Source organism: Talpa europaea (genome assembly GCF_964194135.1).
Source record: "Talpa europaea genome assembly, chromosome: 5".
NCBI classification, from domain to species: domain Eukaryota; kingdom Metazoa; phylum Chordata; class Mammalia; order Eulipotyphla; family Talpidae; genus Talpa; species Talpa europaea.
In genome coordinates this window covers 118,564,868-118,589,315 of record NC_140071.1, presented here as the reverse complement: position 1 = coordinate 118,589,315, position 24,448 = coordinate 118,564,868, and the positions used below count along the sequence as shown (strand labels likewise).

At 35.5% G+C, this 24,448-nt stretch overlaps 1 protein-coding gene across 1 annotated transcript; it reads right to left on the bottom strand.

Annotated features, from left to right (window-relative positions):
* Window positions 1-1,101: 1,101 nt before the first annotated feature.
* Window positions 1,102-21,155, bottom strand: YIPF7 (Yip1 domain family member 7; the record flags this gene model as incomplete). The annotated part of the gene is made up of 5 exons (XM_084233124.1): window positions 20,957-21,155; window positions 15,390-15,553; window positions 8,584-8,729; window positions 3,123-3,304; window positions 1,102-1,264 (listed from the first exon to the last, which is right to left on the bottom strand). The coding sequence occupies exons 1-5, from the start codon at window positions 21,070-21,072 to the stop codon at window positions 1,102-1,104; spliced, it is 771 nt and encodes a 256-aa protein (XP_084089250.1). The 5' UTR covers window positions 21,073-21,155.
* Between the last annotated feature and the right edge of the window lie 3,293 nt (window positions 21,156-24,448).

The following is a 24,448-nucleotide window of genomic DNA, read 5'->3' as shown; positions in this document are numbered from 1 at the left end:
TAAAAACCCTTTCATATTCGAATTGGAATGAGAATGTCTATAAGTAAAGAGGAATGTCTATAAATAAAAAATGCCTATAAGTAAAAAATAGTCATTAGGCAGGTGGAGGGGCTGGCTGTGAAGGAAGAAAAGATAGTGCATATATGTACATACATCTATATATATGTGTAAATATACATCTAGGATGGTAAGCTGGTCATGGGAATATGAAATGCTTTTCTTCTGGAGGTTTCTACTCTTCCATAAAAGAAGAAGAAAGGTAATCAACTAACTATAAAAAATTGAGGAAGGTATAGTGGGGATTCGAGCAGTGAAAAAATAATGTGACACAATTGTCTCAAAAACTGTGAAAGCAAATTTAGTAGGGTAATGCAATAGATTTAAAAGGTAGTTACTGAGGAGCCATTTAAGATATAGTAATATAATTAAAGTGAAAAAAATAAGATTTTCTCTAGTTATATTTATCTACTTAGAGAGCAAATGGTATGATTGCTGAGGATCACACAAGGGAGAGGATAGTAACGAATCATGGTATCTAAATCAAAAAGGAAGTCAGAGCTTTAAAAAGTGGTGAGCTAATGTATTGACCATATGGGACAAAAATACTGGAAAATAGTTGCTAAAGTTAAATTGACAGACAGGAGTTCTTTGACTCTTAGGTAAATCAAACCCTATATAACTCACCCCTCTAATTCTCCAGAGGTGCTAGACAGTGGGACATTATTCATGTGCACACAGCTAGAGCCGACATGAAGTTACCTCAAAGGGTTCACCATATATCTCCTTCATCCAGTCAAAATATGGCTTTATTTACTTAAATTTTCTCAGAAATATACCTACTGAGTAAAGCAGGGTTCAACAACTACATCTCTTTTTATTTTAAAAGCATTTTTATTGTTTTAATGTTCTGAACAAAAGCAAAACATTAGTCAAACACAACAAGCTATTAGAGCATCATCCTTAAGTGCTGTTTTGCCTCTCTGCCTATTATTCTTTCAACAGAAATAAAACAGAGATCCTGTTACCAATTTGAATGCTAATACATTTCCAGGATTATCTAAATAGCAAACAAATAGCTTACAATGCCATCTCAAACACACTTTAGAAAACTGTCAGGAGAGCAAAAAGTCCATAAAGTAAGGCACAAGGGTAGGCAATGAGAAGCTGCTGTCCTTCCATGTCCAGGGCTGAAATGAAGATTTTGGAAGCTGAAAGACTACACCAGCCAATGATAACCAATGCTGACACAGGGCCAAAGGTACCCCTATAGCAAAAACAACAGAGATGATTACCCTACACAAAGAGAAAAAGAGATTACTGAATCAGTGCTGTCTTACAAATGTCCTTGGTACGAAATTTATAACTGCTCTCTACATTTGTAAAATGAGACTGAGGAAACATTTGAACTTAAAGGCCAGTTAGAAAATTTTTGAGTAAAATTCACCATTAGAGATACAACATTTTATACTTCAATACAACACAAATAAATAGAAAAAGAATAATTCATCTGTAGTTACTCTCATGTATCAGTATTCAAATCATAACTTCTGAAATCCTTTTATACTTACAATGAATTTGAATTTATTAGTTTGATTTATATGAGGGAAAATTTCTAGCGTGATATAACTTAGAGATTTTTGTGAACAAAACATAAAATCATATATGCTTAATTTGAATGATACTGTGATATGCCCAAATGACTTGGTCTTAGGGGCTAGATAGTTTCTTCCCCTTTAGTATAATTTAGATTATATTTCTAAATTATCAGTTGTAATTTCTGATGGAAAAATCTAATGAAAAAGGTCCAGATTTCTAATGATTCTTAAAATCTGGGTTTTCATTTTCATTTTCTTCCTCATATAATCTAGTTATTTAATCTGCCCCAAATCTCAAATTTGAGATCTCAAATCTCAAATCTCAAATGTTTAAAATATAGAATTTTTAAGTGATGGCTCATGATGGTATTCTTTCACAAAAGCATATTACAAAATCAAAGTTGTAGCACTGAACTCTATTGTCAAACATTTGACAACACAATTAATGAAACAAACTGCTAAAGAATATGATATCCAAAAAGTGAAATTTTTCTATAGAAAAGACTCAATAAATCTACCTATTATATATTACAGATATCCCTCTGCATTTGTATTCCTTGTTTTTATATTGAGTACTCATTGATAAAATAAGGGTTTGCTCTGTTATCCTCAAAAAAGCTACTTTCAAAAGAAATCATATTAAAATCAAGAATTTCCAAATACATGGTTCTCAATGTTATGAAAAAAATTATATCTAGCCAAAAATATTAAAGACTTTTCTTAACGTCTATCTTTTGCATTGATAAATTCCTTATACAATATCCTATCCAGTATAGTGTTAATAACCTAAAATGTGTATCATCCAAGAAAAAATGTAAATTTGTCTCCTTTGGATGTGGAAGTATGAATGTGGGTGGCAAATGTTTAATTCTAATTGGTTTTAGGGCATGGCAGGTGACAAAGTACGATGTAATTACTTGGTCCATCCAAAAAAAGTGCAAAAGTGATATTCAAATGCTCTGGAAGAGTCCCCTACAGAAACACATCTACTGTATCCTTATTAACTAATTTGAATTGCAAATACTAATTGCAAATAAAAAGGAAAAAAAATATTGACTGTGTATATATGCTATAAAGTTCTCTAGCATTAATATCCTCATCAGGGTTCCTCCAAATTTTGCAATTCAAGGAGCCCAGCTGAGAAAGAACAGTTGCTTCCTGCCTGGAAAGCAGCATGCCTGGGAGCTGAAGCAATTTGTCAGTGTTCACCAGGCACTTACTCTTCCGAAATCAAACAAGTGAATTTTCTGTAGTTATTTTATTACCCATGACAATAGTTCATATTGAAGAATGTGACAACTTACAAAGTGCTGGTGTTAAAGAGAACTTGGTTTAATTTATTTTTAAATCATTGAAATAGTACCAGCACCTGCGCCAAAACTGTCCTACTTTCCTGAATTTATGTGTAGCTTTTAATAACCATTGTTCTCTAATTGTACCACCAAAATAATGTGAAGAAATAACAAGGTGGAGCAAACCTTAACCATGATAGTGGGCTAGGGTGAATCAGCACATAGAGACACTTACTGCAGTGAAAAGAAGATGGCACAGCTGGACAGGATGACCATGGGCAGCAAACAGTAACCCAGTACACTCGCCACACAGCCATAGGATACCCCTGAAGAGCTCATCAAGTTTAGTAAGGCATGAATCCCAAAGCAGCCAATGGCACTCATGCCATACACGTAACCAAAATGGATTTTTCCTGCCTGAAATGATGGGAAAAAAACAGTTTACACAACAAACATCAAGAGAAAATTGGAATGTCAACAGAACAGAGAGCATTTTAGAATTGATGCGGTTCTATGCTGTTCCCCATCTTTGTAGTACAATCATCAGGAGACTGGGAATTCTGGAAAAAAAAAAACAGTGCTATAATGTGAATTCAGGTGCTAAAAACAAAACCAAAAATGGATCCAATTATTCTTTGGATGTCACAAGCATGATACAGAAATGATGAAATACTTCTAGGCTTACACTTTTTATCCTAAATTATATATTGGGGAACAAAGCATAAGAATACATTTCCTCTTTCTCAAAATAGTAAAAGTGATCCACCACATGATCCAGCAATTCCACTCTTAGGTGTCTAACTAAGGAATGCACAAACACTAATCCAAAGAAATACATGCATCCTGCATTCATTGCAGCATGATTTATGATAGAAAAGCTACAGAAGCAACATAAGTGGTCCAAAATAGATGAGTGGATTAAGAAGATAGTGTCTATATACAAAATTGAATACTACTTAGCTATAAAAAAAATAAGATGGAATCTTGCCATTTGTAACAACATGGATGAAACTGAAGGGGATTTTGCTAGGCAAAATGAGTCAGAAGAAAAACAAATACTGGATGATTTCACTTATATGTGGAATACAGAATAAAAGAACAAAGGAGCAAATGAAATCAAGCCAAACAAACCCTAGAAAATTGGACTGTAGAACAAAGGCTGCCAGAGGAGGAGAGTGGGGAGCCAGAGGGGGAGGGGGGAAGGGGTCCAGTGGACTATGGTGGAGATTTATGGATGTTATGGCGGTTGGTAAAATGCATGTGGTTGGCAAAATAGGTGTGAACCTACACTATTAAATCATACACAGTATTGTAAATCAACATTATCACTATACAAAATAATTCAGTTTTAATAAAAAGAAAGAGGTGGCGCAGCGGTTGAGCGCTGGGTTGCGAAGCTGCCTGCAGCCTCTGCGGCACTGGTTTGATCCCCAGCTGCTGGAGAGGGGCCCACATGGCGTGCAGACCTCTCCTGCCTCCCATTGGTCCTCTCAGCAGTGTACTTCATCAGTCTGCCTGTTCTACAATCCGCTCTGGCTCTGGTGGATTCTCTCACCCTCCTGTGCTTCTGTCTGTACCCAGTGCTTGTGTAAATAAATAATCTTTAAAAAAAATAAAAAGAAAGAATATATTTTCCTGGGGCCTCCCTGGTGGTGTAAGGGTTAAGATGCAACCTATGAAGCTGTCAGCAGCCTTTGTAGCAGGAGTTGGATCACTGGCTGCCCAGGGAGCAACCCACATGGTGCAACAGACCTCTCCTGTCTCACCCGCTGCTCCCAGTGTATTTCAGTCAGTCTGCCTGTTCTGTTCCCCACTCTGTCTCTGGTGAATCCTCTCACCCCCCACACCTCTGACCTGTACCCCAGCCCTAGTATGCATAAATAAATAAATCTTAAAAAAAAGAATATATTTTCCTGTAATTGTTGAATAATTTAACAAAAAGATACATTAACAAAAAATACAATTTAGTCTTGGATATTTACAGGTATATTATCAATATTAGCAAACATGCATAGTATTTACTATGTTAGGTTTAATTCTAAGCTTTTCAAATATATTAGCGTGGTCAATCCATATAACAACCTATGAGATAGGCACCGATGTTATGCCAATTTACTCATGATGAAACTGTGGTGCAGAGAAGTAATTTGTCTAAGGTAAAATAATGCTATGAATTGGAACTCCACTCTGAGACTAGGCAGTCTGGCTCTGTAATTTAGGTACCAAACATCTGCAGAAGCTTGAAAAAGTCCTAAAATAATCTCACCTTTGTTTTCATAAAGTCTAATACCAGTTTAACTGAACCAAACTTAGGAAAAGCTAATTTATATAACCCAGCTACTAATGAATCATTAAAAAGAGACTTTGTTGACGAGAGTTCAGGACACAGTCTGCTAGACTTCTGAAGACTCATAAAACTAACCATCAGCAACAAAGTATTAGGAAGTAGGCGCTGAAGGAGCCCCGCTAAACTCATCCAGACAAAGTCAGAGTCTACTATTAATTCAACAGGGATATTTTAATGTTTGGTACCTGAGGATGCCAAAGCTTCAGTAAAGAATGCATTCAGTTTTTATATTTAAATTAAGCTGATTAGAAACTCCAGATGAAGTTTAAATAGGTTATCTTTTTCATGGGAATTATACAGAAGCAACTAAGGATCTGATAAATTAATCCTGAGAGAGAGCTTTTGGCTGTCATTTTTTCCCCATCTCCTCGATGATTATCCATGAAGCCCTTCTGTCTTAAAGAATAAAGAGATATTTATTTTGCAATTAATTAAGGGTAATGGAGAATGTGACCACTATTTTAATCTTCTAAATTGTCCAACTATTTTTAATTCCTCTTTCTCTGCAGTTGGGGAGGTTAGTTACTACTAACTTCCTTCACAAAATGTCCCTGGGCTATGCTGACTGAATTCTCTTCTGCATTAACCATAAGTCCTCACTGAGTAGCTTTGTATTTTTATGGCTATTTTGTGAACTAATCCTAATAATGCTAATGGATCTGCTAAAAGAAACACATCAGTAATACACTGCTCTGGTGAGTGAGTTTGCTCTACTTGGAAAATAGGACAATTTCAAACCACTTAAATCTATTAGAGTAACATTCTACTTAATATTTTAATTGGATGGTATAATTCTGAGCTGGGGTTACTTTTAATGGTGAAAGGCAACTCCCTTATGCCCAAAGATACAAAGCTGGGCCTTCTGACCGCAAGCATTTTTGCAAATGGGGTGGGATAAATTAAACTAATTTGGTAGTAAAATTGTCCCTTTCCATATTACAGACCGCCTTCTTTATCTCTTTCCCTTGTTAGTTTCTCCAGTTTAATTTGTAATTCCATTTGGCTGGAGCAACTGCCACATTTTAATTTGTTTCTAATTCTAACAAGGGCCTGTAATCAAGATGGAAAATAAGTGTTCCATTTCTTTTAACCTCAAATTTTTTAGGCTCTTTCTGTACCACTCTCATTACTACATCTCAATTTGAATTATTCTTTTAACTATATGCTTTAATGTTGCTCATGCATGTTCCTTTTCCAGGTTACTCTTAGACTAACCAGAAAAAAATAAACAAACTCATAGCTTTAAACTACTTGTCTTTGTTGTTTCTGGGTAAAAAAAAAAAAAAATTACGAGAGGGAAATAAGTAAAAGTAATTTGGTATAAAGCTATTGTTTCTATTTGCCTCCTTCAACGTAAAGAAATATCACTAAAAGGTCTGTGCCTTTTTTAACATAAATCATAAATGTGATGTGTATATGACTATGACTCACACTCCAAGATAATGAACATATTTGGATATTGTTGCTATATTTAGTTTTGCTTTCTCAAGTACAATGCATATACTAGCATACAGGAGCATTATCCTTTACATTGTAAATCTGGATATCCAAGGCAGGATTAAATTAGCTTCAAACGGATTCTGAGTTAAATATAAATTCATTAATACCCAGTTGCTTTTCTTGCTTTGTTGCTCTAGATTTGTAAGAGTCAATTCTGAAGTAACCACACCCAGTGATATAATTGAAGTTATAAATTTAGCATTTTCACATATTCCCCAAAATTTCAGAACTGGTGAGAATCTTAAGAACCACTAAATAAACACTTTTTGTCTTCAGAATGAAGAAATAAAGGCCTAGAAATATGAAACAGAAGTTTCAAGATGACAGCAAGAAACAAAATTAGGGGTTGATCCAATTTTTTCATGGTTTCTGTTTAATTTTTTCCTATGTTACTGTATACTCAAAACAAAAGAGAGGGTATTTAAATAATTCCAACTAACACATATACCCAAAATAGATATTAATGACATTAATTCTTTCCTTTAAAGAACAATAATGGTAGTATTGTCTGCAGAAGAGCAAACCACTGTTATATTACAAACCACCTGAAAAACAAAGATGAATTAATATATTAAATTGATTATTTATGTTTGATTAACTGAAATGACCTTATTTAGCAGTTTAATTTAAGATTATCAAATTATTGTGACAATGACAGGAGATGAGAGACTAAATTAAAGCTCTAGCTGATGTTTAATTTATAGAGTATTTGCATTTCTGTGGTACAAAAGAAGTTAGATGTTATCACTAAATACTATTACATTGGATAAATGTGATATAATTATTGACCACATTACCATGCACAAACTAGATTACTATCAGTATTTTGGCTGGTATCATGTAATTAATAAACAAATGGTGAAAATGTATTTCATTTCAAATACATTTTACAGCTATTTTTGAAAATTGCAACACATTAGGAAATACCAGTTTTGTTATAGGCAGTAGGTAAAGTTATAAGAAGGGGAGGTGGGCTAAATAGTCATTTTAAATACTTTTCCTAACTTCTTTAATTTCATGTATCATTTCTCCTGACAAGATTATCTCCTTGTGCTTAATGAAATTATACTTTTCAGATTGAATTGACCATCTTCTCATCCTCTGGTTTTCCTCCTCTGTTGTTACTTCCTCCTTCATATAAAACCATAGGCTTTTTCTCATTTCTTTCCTTTTATAAAAAAAGAATAGTTTTTTCCTAAACTATAAGCTTTAATATCTTTCAAGTACTTAGGTGGATATATATTTTTCTTTACTTTTTTTGGTGACTCTTAATATTAATACTCCCAGATTTAAAGAATGAAAGAGGTCCATGTACAAGATAAATGTTGAAGGAGGAAATGCCTCCATGAAAAGAAGACTAAAAATAATTGTGGAAACATAGAGGTTGAATAAATAAATCATAGGTTATCATTACAAGTCAATTTATTCATAGCAGCCTAACCAGATATGAGAACAATCTCATATTTCATAGGATATGAAAAACTCTGGAAATACATCCCAGCAAAGAGACACAAAGAGAAAGAATTTGTCCAATGTCGTTACAGAAATTTCACAGAAATAAGAAATAAAATAGTTTATAGTGCCCAAATCCATGTGTTGCCTCAATTTTTCATATTTACAGTGTGTTATCTACAAACTGTTAATAAATTATCTCCAGATTCTCTGAAAATTTGACTTGATTTTAAAAAAGTTTATTTAAATTTATATTTTTATCTGTGGTAGTGCAGTTTAAATTGAACAATTTTCGCTTTACATAGTGGTATGCCTTCTTCTGTATTACAAAGATATCTTCAAAAATGGCATTAGAAAGAACACACACTAAAATCTTGTGCTTGCTGCTGACACTTACCAGAAGCAGAGTGGCTCCCAGGGCGATGCAAAACAAAATGGGTCCAGTTAGGTCAGTTTCATTCATAATGCTGCCATCTGCTGGCTTCAGTGGGTTTAATACTGTCAAGGTTTTTTGCCATATGTGATCAAAATTAATTCCAAGTTCTGCAAAAAGAAAAAAAAAGAAGAGACAACATAAATATAAAAAATTAAATGAGTAATTTTATTTAATAAAAGGTTATCATAGCTGGTTAATTTATTTAGTACTTTAATCTGGTTGTTAGACGATCAACTAGAGGTCTATGTAATGTGCAGTAACCTTAAAAAAAAAACAAACAAAATAAATTTTGTTTCCAATAAATTAAAAGAAATATTTTAGAGAAATGATTCTGTCAGGGAAAAGATTCTCTGCTTTATGCTGCAAATAGAAGTGTGAAATCTAGTACATAATAGGAAATGGACAGTCCATATAAAAATTAAAATTATAGCCATGAACTAAAACGTCTTCTTATCCATTATTTCTTTTTCCTGTATTTTCCATTTATAAAACGTTTGATGTATTGTCATATTTTGAGAATATGGCAGATTTTTTCCATGATTAGTATTATCTAAACTAAAGATATTTAGCCCTGATGTGGGATTTTACTTCTGCTCTCTCTGATGAGGAAAGCAGTTCTACGTTAACTGACTAAAACTCCACAGGGAAAGAAAGCAAGAAAAAGTAATTATTCTGTGCACGCATATTTTAATAAGGTCACTGCTCTATGTGTCTGAGTCTGTGTATTCAATGATTAAATTCTTGAGGCAAGTTAACCTTTCCCTTTTATGAGTAGTGGTGGAGAACAAAATATGCACAATCAGTCGGATTAAGTGCCAATGAGTGCAAACTCATTTAGAAATTTCTATTTTTTTCTCCAATGCCTTGTTTTCCAAAGAATTTTGTACACTCCCAGATGCTTCTGCTAGATCTTGCATCTCTTACATCTTTTTTTAATAAATAAAATGCTAGTCAGATGACATTCATCCAATTGTATCTGATTATGTTATATGATTTACTATATGACTATAAAAAGGAATATTGATGCCACATCAGTTTCTTTTCTTACCACTAATAGGAAGATGAACTTTAAGATGTATCTTGAGTAGAAAAAAAGACATTTCAAAGGAGAAGAACATAGCTTCGCTGTTTAAGAACCAGTAATCAAACTGGTTACCCTCTTCTACCACTATAAGTTTCAGAAACAGTGAGAGAAAAGGTAGAAAACACTGGAGATAATTTACAATAAAGTATATGCATTTAAATTTAAAAAAGTGTTCTTCACTGAATATTTTACTGAATTTTATAGTGAGTCTCACAGGATTTTCGTATGTTGATCATACAAACAAACAAAGAGGTTCGTGTTGCTACTGTATTGCTATGTTATTCATGAAATGACTGAGGTTTTGACAGATTAAGTAAGCTTGTTCAAAGTCACAAAGGTAATAACAGAAAATCTAGATAAGATACTGGCACTGGACAGTCTAAATCAAGAACTCATGCTTTCAAAATAGGCAGGATATCTTTCTTCATAGACATTTTCAAAAGAGGATGTATAAACTGCCAGTAGGACATAAAAAGGTGGTAACGTCATTAATAATCAGGAAAATGCATACCAAGACCACAGTGAGATATGACCTGACACCTGTCAGAAAGGTTATTATCATCAAACACACACGCACACACACACACACGCACACACACGAGATAACATTAACAAGGACATCAAGAAAAGGGAATCCTTGTGTACTGTTGGCAGTAAGGTAAGTTCATGCAGCCACTAAGGAAAACAGTATAGTGATTCATCACAAAATTTAAAATTGAACTACCATATGATCCAGCAATTCTACAACTGCATATGTATAGCCAAAGGGAATGAAAACAGGCTATCACTCCCATGTTCATTACGCATTATTCACAATAGCCAACTATGGGGGAAAAAAGTGCTTATAAAAGGATAAATGGATAAAGATTTGGTGCATAATATAGAATGGAGTATTATTCAGTTATCAGAAAGAAGGAAATTATATCATTTGTAACAACATGGATGGACTTGGAGGGCATTATGCTCAGGAAAGTAACAGAGATGGACAAATACTACATGGTATCACTTGCATGTGGCATATAAAATATAAAGAAACTCATAGACACAGAAAGTTGAAGTGTTTGTTAGGGACTGGGATAGGGAAAAAAGGAAAAGGTTGTGAAAGGGTTGGAAAAAAAAAAAGAACTCATCCTTTTACTCTTACAGCTGTGGTCAAGTCAATACATATTTAATCTAATCTCATAATTTTTTTTAATTTAATTGAGCCCAATTCTCCTCAATGGAGGAATGTCTCCTTAAATCATTTGCATGTGTCCTAGATGAAGCAATCCTCTGTGGTCAAATGCAAAGCATAGTTCAGCTTCTTTTACAGTGGCACATACTATCTAAATACCTTGCAAAACTGACATTCCACACACAGAATACCAGGTGGGCTTTTAATGATCCCATGACATAGAGTGGCCTTACTCTAGCAGGGACCTTGACATTTTCAGAAAGTCAGCCAGACATTGTTCTGAACTAGGAAAGTATATTCTTGAGTTTATTTCACATCCAGACTGACAATAAATTGGATTGGCTGAATTAAAAATAAAAAAAATCCTTTACATTTCAACTTTCATGTTACATCCTTTTTATTTCCAAAATATTTATAAATTTCTTAATGCACGTATACTTTGAACAATACAAACAGTTCCCCATGTTTAAAATGGGGTTTGAATGTTTTATGCAATTTTTTAAATTGCAGGTGATTTTAAAAATTGAAAATGCTACAGTTTAAATGGATTTCATTAATGGCTCATTGTTTTTTAATCTTAATTTTCCATTTAAACGTTTATGTTAGCAATGTTTTTAGTATTTACCACCATAAAGTGGGCATTTATTCAAAATACCTTTTTTCCTCAAAAGGTATGGCTATTATTCCTCAAGAAACTCAGATGAAAAATTCCTTGTGAGATATTATTACTGATTTCATCAATTATTTTACAGCATAATTAACTTGTGCATGTTTCAACATTGAGTCATGAACCAGTGAAGAACATAACATCTACTAAACAGTTTCATAAGAAAAAGATCTTATGTTTTCTATCAAAATATACCTCCATAAATTTTGTTTTAAAATTTATTACAAAGTATGTAAATGAGATTATAAGTATTTATTAATTGTAAATAGTCTAATTTGACACCTTTTATCTCTATTTTATAGAGATAAAATAAGATACAACTGCTATGAAATTTAAATGTAGAATTTATTGTTTTGCTGTCATCTAGTGGCAGTAAAGTATATGATACATATGCTATAAAGTACATTTGTTTTCTATGCAAATTATGGCACTGGCCTTTCAAAATATAAACATCAGGCTATACCTCAAATACAAATGCCAAATATCCTAATCATTTCTCTGGTCTTACATATTTGAAGACTATTGTTTTTCAAGATCTATTTGTTAATATATAGATTGCACATTATCAAAGTTTTTATTTTTACATAAAATCAAATAAGTATTTTATTAAACAAAGTATTTAAGAAATAAACAAGCACATTTTCAGTGACATGTTTTGTGCATGAGCCATTATTATAGCTTCATGATTTTATAGGCTGCTTTGGTGTATGCTCAGTAAAAACTAGCAAATGTCATTTATCATATCTTATCCTAGAAATCCTGCTTACAGCTTTTTCATATCTTTTAGACAGATGATACTGGAGGCTTTCACAAAGTCACCCAGCCTGAAAAACATATTGGATAAGAGTCTGGAAATTTCATAACTGCAAAATGCAAAATTATATTAGATGCTCTCTTTTCTAATAAACTATACATTTGGCAGGGAAAAAATCACAAAAAGAAAAAAAGAACCTGGAAATCTTCTCTAAGCTGTATAAAGTGAGAAGGAAATCTATATATTTCCTATTTAAATTTTGGAGGAGGCTGTATTAGCACTTAGAATACCAAAATAGAAACATTCCAGATAAGTGAAAGAGAAGAAAAACCATTTTCAGTAAGTGTCACAGAAAAATCAGTTAATAAGTAAAAAATAAATTTACATTCCTATTTTTCATATTAACCTAAAATAATACTTAAGTGCAAAACAAAAAAAGTACTTTAAAAATTTAAGAACCGCAGGAGGATATAAGCTATAAACTAGAGCTGGAAAAGTATATTCTAAAAGAACATTTGGAAAGAAAAGTTACTGAGAAAAATACTGTGAAGTCAAAAACATAAGTACAAAAATTTCTATATGCCTTAAAGTCCATATGTAAATCAGATGGCAAACATAATCTAGGGGAAAAACGTTGAATTACATATTCCAGACAGTAGTTAATATCTCCACGGAAAGAAATATGCCTGTAAATAAGAGAAAGAAAATCTTAAGATACCACAGGGAATCCGACAAAGAATGTAAAAGATAGTCATGAAAACAACTGATAAACATATGAAAAAAATTTTTGTATTAATCAAGAAATACAAAGTATTACAGTTTGCCTATGAAATTAACAAAAACATCACATCTTCCTCCTTGAAGATATAGTGGATCATCTTTTTTCTACGTAAGTCTGACAGTGTAATACTTTTGACCCAGAAATCTCACTGTTATGGATCTAAGGGCAGACTCTAAATAGATCAAAGATATTATTATGGTAATAGTGAGTTTCAATTAACTTTTATATATTAAAATATTATGATGCCATTACGCATGTTTTCAAATAATATTTAATGACACAGATGTGCTCATGATATAACTTTAAAAATAAAATTCTCTGTTTATACTATAAACAAACATTCATTTTAAGTATTCATAAATAAATTCATATTCGCAGTAATATAAAACTTCATTTTTAAGTGCATAGGCAAGTTGTCTATGTGTACAGTTTGGAAGAAAATATATCAACTTGTTAATTGTAGTCATGTCTCGGAGATAAAATTTTAGATGATATAAATTTTTATTCATGTTTCTGTGTTGAATATAGATGACGTTTATAATTAGACAATGAATTGTTCTACAAAAGTACAGAGATGTTGGTGGAGTCAAGAAAATGTTTAATGAAAATAGTTTATAACTTTCAAGTGTTGACTAATTGCACAGACAAAAGTGAACGAATTGGTTAACCATAACCAATTTTAAAACTTTATTGGTTTCTAAAGTGCCAAAAAAATCTTCCACTTTTTAAATTTTGAGGCAAAGAAGTGTTTCAATTCCAATTGCCAGACTGTGTTCCTATGAGGTAAATAATGATATTTTGATGTAAAATATTGGGAATTTTAATCCACCACTTTTCACTTGACTGGATGTAAAGGGTTTGGTTTAATTAATCTGTGGATTTTTTTTCTTTGCTCTTAAACATAATTCTATTTAAGTTTTTGTTTTCTTGCACCTATGCTTCGAGAATCATCTTAATATTCCTTAAGAGAAAAGGCAGCAGAGCCTCCCCGGTGGCGCAGCGATTGAGCGCTGGGTTGCGAGGCTGCCCGCAGCCTCTGCAGCGCCAGTTGGATCCCCGGCTGCTCCCCGACACCGGCGAGGGTCCCACATGGCACGCAGACCTCTCCTGCCGCCCGCTGCTACTTCGGTCCTTCTGCCTGCTCTGCTCCCCGCTCTGGCTCGGTGAGTTCTCTTGCCCTCTCGCGCTTCTGACTGTACCCAGAGCTTGTATAAATAAATAACTAAATCTTAAAAAGAGAGAGAGAGAGAGAGAGAGAGAGAGAGAGAGAGAGAGAGGCAGCAGATGTAGAGTGCCTCGATTAAAAAAAAAAAAATCAATGAAAGGAATAGCTTGAAAAAATCCCTGAAGGAGCTATAATTGCAAGGGTCCTGGAGTTTCCATGTTATCGGTTGTGCTATTTACTGTGATTCAGATCATATTCCTTCCCTTTTATTCATACCCAGCTAACATGAGAGGGCCAAAATGAATCAAGGAAGAAAAAAAATATTGGCTGTTTTCAAGACAACAAACATTAAATTAAGACTGCTCTTTTTGTGGGAAAAAAAGGGGGGGGCTGTTATAAGCACTCTGTCAAAAGAGGTCTTCACTGTTGTCTACACAGGATCATGGAGTCCAAGTTTAAGAAACAATGAAGAGCCACTTAGAGCCTGTGAAGGCCTGCTGAAACTAGGACTTCTAAAACAGGGCCAAAGTTTGTGGTCCAAGGCCTTGTTTGCTACAACTAGGGTCTCTGGAACCAGTGAAAACACACTGCTCTTCGAAAACACACTGCTCTTCTTAAAATTGAAGGTGTGTAGGCTCAAGCTGAAGCTGAATTCTATCCAGGCAAGAGATGTGTTTATGCACACAAAGCAAAGGAAGTAATCTGGGGAATGGTAAATTGAGCTGATGGAAACAGTGGCACCCAAAATTCTGAAGGAAACTTCTGCTAAAGCCATAGCACATAGAATGTGCATGATGATGTACCCCTCAATGATTTAATCTTATTGCAAAGTCAACAAATAAATGTGTATTTTGTTTAAAAAAAAAAAAGAAAACAATTTAACAACTGCAGCAAAAGCATCTATCTACTGCCAATCCACCTCCTCCACCACCACCACCTGTCCACACCAGCACACACACACAACAGGCTTCCAGTGGTTTAAGGGTTTTGGTTTGGCAGCCTCTTGTGTGTGAAACAATCACACACACACACACACACACACACAAACACTGCTCACAGCATGCTGACAGCACACATTAAGTGCTGATTCTTGCTATTATTCTTTGAGCTGTACACATATTAACAGTACTTCCTTAACTTATCTTCTAGTAAAGGAGGCTCTTCATCAAAACTGTCAATGTAAGGAGATTGTGAATAATAATCTGGGTTGGACGCTGGTTGAAGAAATTGTCCTGTGTAATCTGTTGCCATGAGCATCTCTGGTGGCACAAAAGAGGCAGACTGAGGCTGCTCACCAGCTTGTTGACTAGAAAAAGGAAAATACTGCTGTTAGACATCTAAGAAAGGACAATGACAGAAACTATCATTTTGTTTTAATGAATTCTTCTAGTTTTTATGAGTTTTTACTAATGAAAGATAGAACTTGCCTCGTGTTTAATAATAAAAAAGGAAGTAGTCATTCATAAAAAAACTTTCAGAGTAATGATTCACATCAACCTATATTTCCCGATCATGTACATTGTGCTGGATACTTCCCCACACATTTTGTCATATAATGAAAAATCTACAAGGAAAAAACTGTAGCTTTTAATTCTATTTTACAGAAGGAGAAATAAAGAAGCATGGAAACAGAATGTCTGGCCAGCAGCATAAAACGCTTTTGGTGTTGCACTGGGAACAGAAGTTGTCTCTCCAGAGCCCTGCGCCCTGCACAGATGCTGCTTTATCACTGATTTTCATGGAAAAATCACAAAACAGGACAGTCTCTACAAATCTGTGGAAGCAGCACATGCAGACTACAATTTTATATTTATTTAAGTTTTTTAAATACTTGCGTTTTATTTCAGGTCAAATTCCCTCAACTTATTTATCTTTAAAGTTCAAAATACACTGTTATTTATTTTTCTCATTCAGAGGCGATGTTTTTGTTATTGTTTCACATCTTTGTTAATATTTTGACAGCGTAGGATTTCTCCCCTCAGGAGCAGTTACTATGACTACCACCGAAACACCCATAGTTCTCCTCCACAGTCCATTTTGTTCTTCCCCCTCTTAAAGTTCCTCCCCCCACCATTCTCACCCCTACTTTTTCCCTTCTCCTTCCCCTCTTTGATCAGTTTTCAAGAGTTGGTTTTAAAGTTTGTATTTGTCGAATCCTTGCTTGGTTTCTCTACATTCTACATACAAGTGAGATCATTCAGTATTTATCTTTCTCCTTTTGGCTTACTTCACTTAGTATAAGCCTTTTCACTGCTATCACTGTTGCTGAAAATAGCATGAGTTTATCTTTTTTGATTGCTGAGTAGTACTCCATTGTGAACATATATTACATCTTCTCGATCCACTTGCCTATTTTTTGGGCGCTTAGGTTTTACATTCAATTAAAATGTTCTTCCTAGTGAAAGAGACAGTACGATGTCTCTTTGAAGACACTGAATGGGAGAAAAGATTTTTATACCATAAATCTGACAAGTGACTGACATTGAAGATCTATAAAGAGCTTCTACAACTCACTAGAAAAAAAAAAAAATAACCCAGTTAAAAACGGGCAGAAGAGTTAAACAGTCACTTATCCAGAGAATATACACAAATGTCCAACAGGCACATGAAAAAAAATGTTTCTCATCACTTGTCATCAGGGAAACACCAATCAAAACCACAGTGAGATGTCACTCATATCAGTGAGAGTGGCCCATATCAAAAAGATGAGAAACAACAAGTGCTGGAGAAGGTGTAGAGAAAGAAACCCTGTTACACAATTGTTGGGAATGTAGACTGGTCAAGCCCCTACACACAGTTTGCACAGCTGCAAACTAAAAATATACCTTCTATATGTTCCAGAACATATAGACTAAAAATGTACCTTCTATATGTTCCAGCAACCCCACTCTTAAGTATCTACCCACAAAATACAAAAATATTAATTCAAAAGGAAACCTGTACTTCCATGTTCATAGCAGCACTATTTACAATAGCCAAGATATGGACACAACCTAAGGGCCTCAAAGACATTTTAACAGTATAGTCCATTCATAGGAAAAAAATAAATACATAGGGCCTCCCCGGTGGCGCAGCGGTTGAGCGCTGGGTTGTGAGGCTGCCCACGACCTCTGCGGCGCGGTTCGATCCGCGGCCACTGGAGGAGGGTCCCACATGGCGAGCAGACCTCTCCTGCCGCCCGCTGCTCCCCTCAGCAGTGTACTTCGGTCCTTCTGCCTGCTCTGCTCCCCGCTCTGGCTCTGGTGAATTCTCTCACCCTCCCGCGCTTCTGACTGTTCCCAGTGCATGTATAAACAAACAAACAAACAAACAAATAAATAAATAAAAACATGCCTCTTAAAAAAAAATTAATACATAAGCTGATTGGTGATCAAATAGACTTTCCAATTCTGATCATCCCCAGACAATTATTATCAATAGAATTGTCTTTGATTGCCTTACCTAACAAAACGTAGTCTGTCATTAGCTCTAGCATGCATCCTTGGAAATATGCAATGTACTGTTGTGGAAACATGGCGTTTCAATACTTCTTTGACCATGCTTTTGTTTGATTTTTATTTTATGATATGTGTGAGAAAGATGAAGAGTCACAATCTTTGTAAAAATAAATAAATAAATAAATAAATTGAGCCAGAGAAAGAAAGGAAGAAAAATGGGTGAGGGACACTCAGGTGGCACGAGGGGTTAAGTCTGCAGCAGCCACTGCAGCAGGAGTTCAATCCCAGCCAGTGAGCTAACCCACATGGCACAGCAGACGTCTCCTGTCTCATCAGCTGCTCCCCTGAGCAGTGTATTTCAGTCAATCTGCCTGTTCTGCTCCCTACTCTGTCTCTGGTGAATCCTCTCACCACCCCTTGCACTTCCGGCCTATACCCCAGCTCTTGTATAAATAAATAAATAAATATTAAAGCTTACTAAAACATACCTCTGAATGATACACAGTGTTAAAAACTAATGCTACCTCCATTTAAAAAAATCTAGAAAATAATATAAAATATTACTCTCTACATTCAAGGGGAGTTTTCCAGTTATCACCTTTCTACAAAAATATCTGTTTCTTGCCCCCAACAATTTACAGATTTCTCATTTCAAAAGCCAGAAACAAATAGTGGGAAAATATAGACTAGTTAACTGACTATCAGTGATTAGAAATAATTCCTATCTGAAAGTCTGGATTATTAAGGTTTTGGGAACTTTTTGAGATATTAGGATGAGAATGCCCCTTCTTATTCATTTTAAAGTAAAAAACTTATTCTTTAAACATAAATATCTTTATTTTCTTACTAAGTATAGTCAACCAAGTTTCATGTCAGTATGCCATTGAGCTAAGCAAGCTTTTAAAACAGGTTTCCATGCATTCCCATCTATTTGGAGATGGGATAGAGGCAGAAGGAGAGTAAATGATTAGAACTATTCTCTAATTCACATGTCTTTTACCAGGATGACCAGCATCTCATTTTGACTTGGTGTATATTTTAATTGAGTATTCACTGTATGAATAAAAGATCAAATATCTGGAGTTTGTCTGATCTATACTAGTAAATCATTGACCTGACTTTGTTTCATGTGCCTTGTTGGGAGAGACCCCACGTAGTGAGCAGAAGGGCCTTGACCTGAGTCTCTAAGGCATGCAAAAACACATGCATCTCGGAGGAAAACCTCTGAGTGACCAGACCTGGTGTTGAGTGCCCAGAAAGTGACCTGTGAAGAGTAATGCCTCAGTATCTCCACAGCCAAAAACCAATCAAGAACAAAACTTCTCTGCTCTTGCTAGTGGATGATTAGATTACGTGCTCTAGCTAATGAGCAATGAGATTACATATAGGAGCTGACCACCTGGCACCCAGAAGTTGGGAGTAGGCAGATATCAGTAGCAAAGTAAAACAGTTAATCATTTAAGCTGTCACTGTATGGTGCACTTTGATGTTATGCCTAATGCACTCAGAGAAAGTATATAATGAGCACTAAGACAATAAAGATTCACTGCATGCTGGACATGACAGTCCCCCATGTCTGATTTCCCTCACCGTTATGTCCCAGGTCCAGGACACACTAGATGTCAACAGCACCTCATAAAACTATCACAGCTAATATATCCTCTTCTAATTCCTGAGACTTGTGGTATGGGTTGAAATTTAAATGTTACCACATCTAAATTAGGAATTACATTTAAATACTAAATGTCTGAAGCAGGCTAGGCCATCAACTGATACAATCCAATTTCACTTTGGAAGGTCAAGTGCAAACAACAAAAAAAAGTGTTTGAGGTAGTAGCTTGATCATTAAAGATATTGTTGAACAGTAATACAAAATATATAGTCCACAATGAGAGCTATCTAACAGGATTTTCAGCTGTTCACCTATATAACTGAAGGGAACCAGTCACTTAAACCTGTTTCTTGTCTGCAGTGATAAGCCAATTTCACAGTTTTATCTTTTCCCATCATTTTTTTAAATTTTTTAAAGATTTATTTATTTATGCATACAAGAGCTGCGGTACAGGCCAGAGATGTGGGGGATGAGAGGATTCACCAGAGACAGAGTGGGGAACAGAACAGGCAGACTGACTGAAATACATTGCTGAGGGGAGCAGTGGGTGAGACAGGAGAGGCCTGCTGCGCCATGTAGGTAGCTCCCTGGACGGCCGGGGATTGAACTCGTGCTGCAGAGGCTGAGGATTGCTTCATAGTGTGGTGCTCAGCCCCTTGTGCCACCAGGGAGGCCCTTTCTTTTATTTTTAAAATCACTTCTATTTGCCTAGTGATAACATTTGATAGATGATTGATTAATAAATACATAGGCAGGTAGGTAGGTAGGTAGGTAGACAGACAATAGATAAAGAAAGGTATAGGTATAGATTGTTTTTCATAAATTCTTATGGCTGATTGATACTGAACAACATAGAATAAGTGCATGAATGAAATAAGATTCCAGGTATTTAACTTTATTAGCTTTAAAAACTTACCAACACATTTCCCTACCTCCTTGGAGCAGTGGCTCAGCAATACAAGCTAGAGGGCAGCTTGTGAAAGCAGCATCTGTCTTCCTGTCACTGTCAGTCTGATCAGCCAGTGACAACAGTGTCCAAATTGCCCTCGGAACAACTGGAACAAAGGACCCACTGCCTGTGGTATTTATTTGTCTTTGTCTACTTCCATCTGGGGCTTTTAAGGTACTTATCTGTGCTTTAAAAGTAAACTTCAAACATTTGTGAAATATGCTTGTCTTCATTTCATTTAGGAGTTATCACTCTGTGTTATAATTGCATAATTAATTGCCCATCTCTCTAACATAAACTCTTAAATTTTGGACTAAAAAGAGTATGGATATTTCCTTTATCTGGGGTTTGAGGGTCCTTCTTAATTCCTGACACACAACAAGCAATCAATAAATGTTTACTAAATTAAATAAAATCTGTTTCTAGGGCAGTGTCTTAGAAAATATCAGGTAAAAAATGCTTTCTGTCTGAATTTAGGCTACTGTAAGTGATCTTTTGAAGAGAGGAGAATATTCACCTTTATGTGGGTGTGAATTGATAAAACTGAAATAATTCCTCAGCTCTTTTCTGAGATTTTTCCTTGGGTACTTTACTGAGACATGTTCTGGGGAGCTTTGGTTTCCCCTAAGGAAATTTCTCCACTCGAAACCCCTTGACATAATATTATGCTTTCTTAAACTATAACACATTTTCTCAATGTAAAGTACTTACATTCTGCATCCATGAAGACTTCCATAGACATTAGGATCATTATGGCTCTGCTCCTGATTATCAATGGTGTAATTAGATTGGTAAAAATCAGAGTCATATTGTCCCAAGTTTGACATCCTGAAAAACAAGAGTGTTTGTTTGTTTTAAGATTTATTTATTTATACAAGAACTGGGGTACAGTCAGAAGCACGGGAGGGTGAGAGGATTCACCAAAGCCAGAGCCGGGAGCAGAACAGGCAGACCAAGTAAATACACTGCTGAGGGGAGCAGCAGGTGCGGCAGGAGAGGTCTGCGTGCCATGTGGGACCCTTGCTGTGGGCAGGGGATTGAACCGGCGCTGCAGAGGCTGCAGGCAGCTTCGCAGCCCAGGGCTCAACCGCTGCGCCACTGGGGAGGCCCAAGAGTTTTTTTTTTTTTTTTTTTAAAGAACTTCTTTTGTGATATTTACAAATTTGAATTGAATTGTGATATTTACAAATTTAATATGTGATTGTATATGGATTCCTACCCGAGAATGAGATGTTCTTTGGTTGAGGTAAATACTAGGGGAGTGTATGCAAATATATGCCAGAAAGTCACTTTTTAAAAATGTGCATCATCTTTTTTTTTTTTTTTTTAAGATTTATCTATTTACCCGTACAAGAACTGGGGTACAGGCCAGAGGTGTGGGAAGCGAGAGGATCCTCCAGAGACAGAATGGGGAGCAGAACAGGCAGATCAACTTAAATACGCTGCTGAGGTGAACAGCGTCCAGACAGGAGAGGTCCGCTGCGCCACGCGGCCATCTCCCTGGCTGAGGATAAAATCTGCGCTGCAGTGGCTGTGGACAGCCCCTTGGTTGCGTCTTAGCCCCTTGCACCACGGGGGGGAAAAAAGTCTATCATCAATGAACTTTTTGGAAGTTTTCACTCAGGAGGGCTTATGACTTTTACTAAGTTGATTTTAACATTCTTCTTCAAATACCTTATTCTCAGCAATTTAAGAGGTAAAGTTGAAAAATTTTCAGTATACATACTGAAGGTTTTCCTTTGAACAGTATTAGTTCCTCACTTTAAGCACTGAGTATGTGCAAAGCCAGTGTATACTCTTGTTGCAAAGCCAGAAATCAGAAGGCTTCTGATGATATTAAACAAACAAAAACACCATACGCACCACTTTCCTGTTCTAATTTCCAATTCTTAAAAAGTATTTGGGGGCCTCCCCTGGTGGCGCGAGGGTTGAGCAGCCCGGCAGCCTCTGCAGCACCGGGTCCCACATGGCGCACAGACCTCTCCTGCTGTGCTCACTGCTTCCCTCAGCAGTGTATTTTGTCAGTCTGTTTTTCTTTTTTCTGTTTTCTGTTTTTCTGTTCCCTGCTTTGGCTCTGGTGGGTTCTCTCACCTTCCCGCACTTCTGACTGTACCCAATGCTTGTGTGGATAAATAGATAAATCTTTAAAAAAAAAAAAAAAGAGTTTTTGGAACATTTCTTTTTCTCTTGCTCTGCCTGCTGTACCTGGGCTTCTGGCTCAGTCCTAGGAAGAAAGGCTTAATTCTGCCAGTGGGACAGAATCTTTCTTTCTATACACGCTCTACGTATTTTCTGCTTACTCCTGGAAGAAAAGTACATGATCTTGATTTAGAGCTAATGGCTAAAACACCAGAGGGAAGAAGAAAATTTGATTGGAGAAAAAAGTGGGAGAAGAAGGTGGTAGCTAGCTAATAGTAATTCTTCAGATAAAGATTAGAAAATGGAGTAGGGAATCTTTTCAATTGAAGAAATATGATTATTCAGCTCAACATTCTAATCTTTTAGTTTGAAAAATTTTTATTTCCAAAGAGTGAATTTAAGAATCACTAGGAGTAATCCATATAATTACAATAGCTTATTGAATAATTCTTGTAATAAATTTCAAATAAAATCACACAGCCTTAGTTCTAAGAGCCTCCTTAATCAGAAACATTCAAACAAAAATTGTCAAATACATCAAATTATTTCAGTTCAGTAAAAATACAGAAAGCTTTCTAAAATTAGATCCAACAATTTATACATCTGATTTAATAAATCAAGATTTTTCATTACTGGTATGTATAAAATTAGCTATGAATTATGTAAACTAATATCAGGAGCAGGCCAGTGTTCAATTTTTTAACAATTTATAATTTAAAGAACTTAAAATTTAATAATATAACTTTCTCAGTTGAAGAAAATGTTATTATAAAACATAGAGTAATTTCATTTCATAATGCTCTAAGCTTTCATAACTCAAAAAACTTTATGTAATATGACTATTAATATTGTAGTCCTTACATAACCCAGTTGCTTCACATTTTATTTAGATGCCAAAATTTACAGAAGAATCAGATACATACCTCTATATTATTTTGTGTTGAAAGATCTTCCAACAAGCATATCTTTGGCTGAGAAATTTGTAACAAATCAGTTGGTGGAAAGATGACCTGGGTCTATATATGTGTGTCTAAATTTATACTCTGACACTCTAAACAGATGCCACAGCTGAAATGGGGTGGGGCTGCTAAAAGCCAAACATATTACTTATGACACTTGTTAAAGTGTACAAGCATAGTGAACATACAGTTTCATAAAGTGGAATAGTAGATTTAGTTTCTTTGTGTGCATGTATCATGAAACTCTGATTTAAGACCATTTATTTGAGGCAAGCAATAGAAAGTAAGAGGTCTTAAAAGTCCCAGCTGCTTCATAATCTATAAGAATATACTCAATTTAGGGCCCCCCCTGGTGGTGCAGGCAGTTGAGCACCATACTGTGAAGCTATCTGCAGCTTCTGCAGAGCTGGTTCAATCCCAGCCCACAGGGAGGATCCCACATGGTGGGGCAGACCTCTCCTGTCTTGCCTGTTGCTCCCCTCAGCAGTCTGCCTGTTCTGTTCCTCACTCTGTCTCTGGTGAACCCTCTCACCTCCTGCGCATCTGGCCTGTACCTCAGCTCTTGTATAAATAAATAAATAAATATTTTAAAAAAGAATATATTCAACTTAGAAAAGATTTTCTAATGCGTGAAAACATATATTTTTAAATTTTATTTATTTATTTATACAAGCACTGGGTACAGTCAGAAGTGCAGGAGGGTGAGAGAATTCACCAGAGCCAGAGCGGGTAGCAGAACAGGCAGACTGACGAAATACACTGCTGAGGGGAGCAGTGGGCAGCAGGAGAGGTCTGTACACCATTTGGGACCCTCGCTGGCAGCAGGGGATGGAACTGGCACTGCAGAAGCTGCAGGCAGCTTCGCAACCCAGCGCTCAACCGCTGTGCCACCGGGGAGGCCCCTTATGAGTGAAAATTAATAAATACGATAAATGGTCTTCTAATGACAATTTTAGCAACAATCTGAAAATGGGGTGCTGTCAATTGTATCCAATTCTGAACTATTCAATTTACATAAACAATATTTAAGAAATAGGCAAACTTTGACTTTTTCCCATTTTTTATTTCTCCACCAGAGAACAAGATGAATATATTAATGTGATCT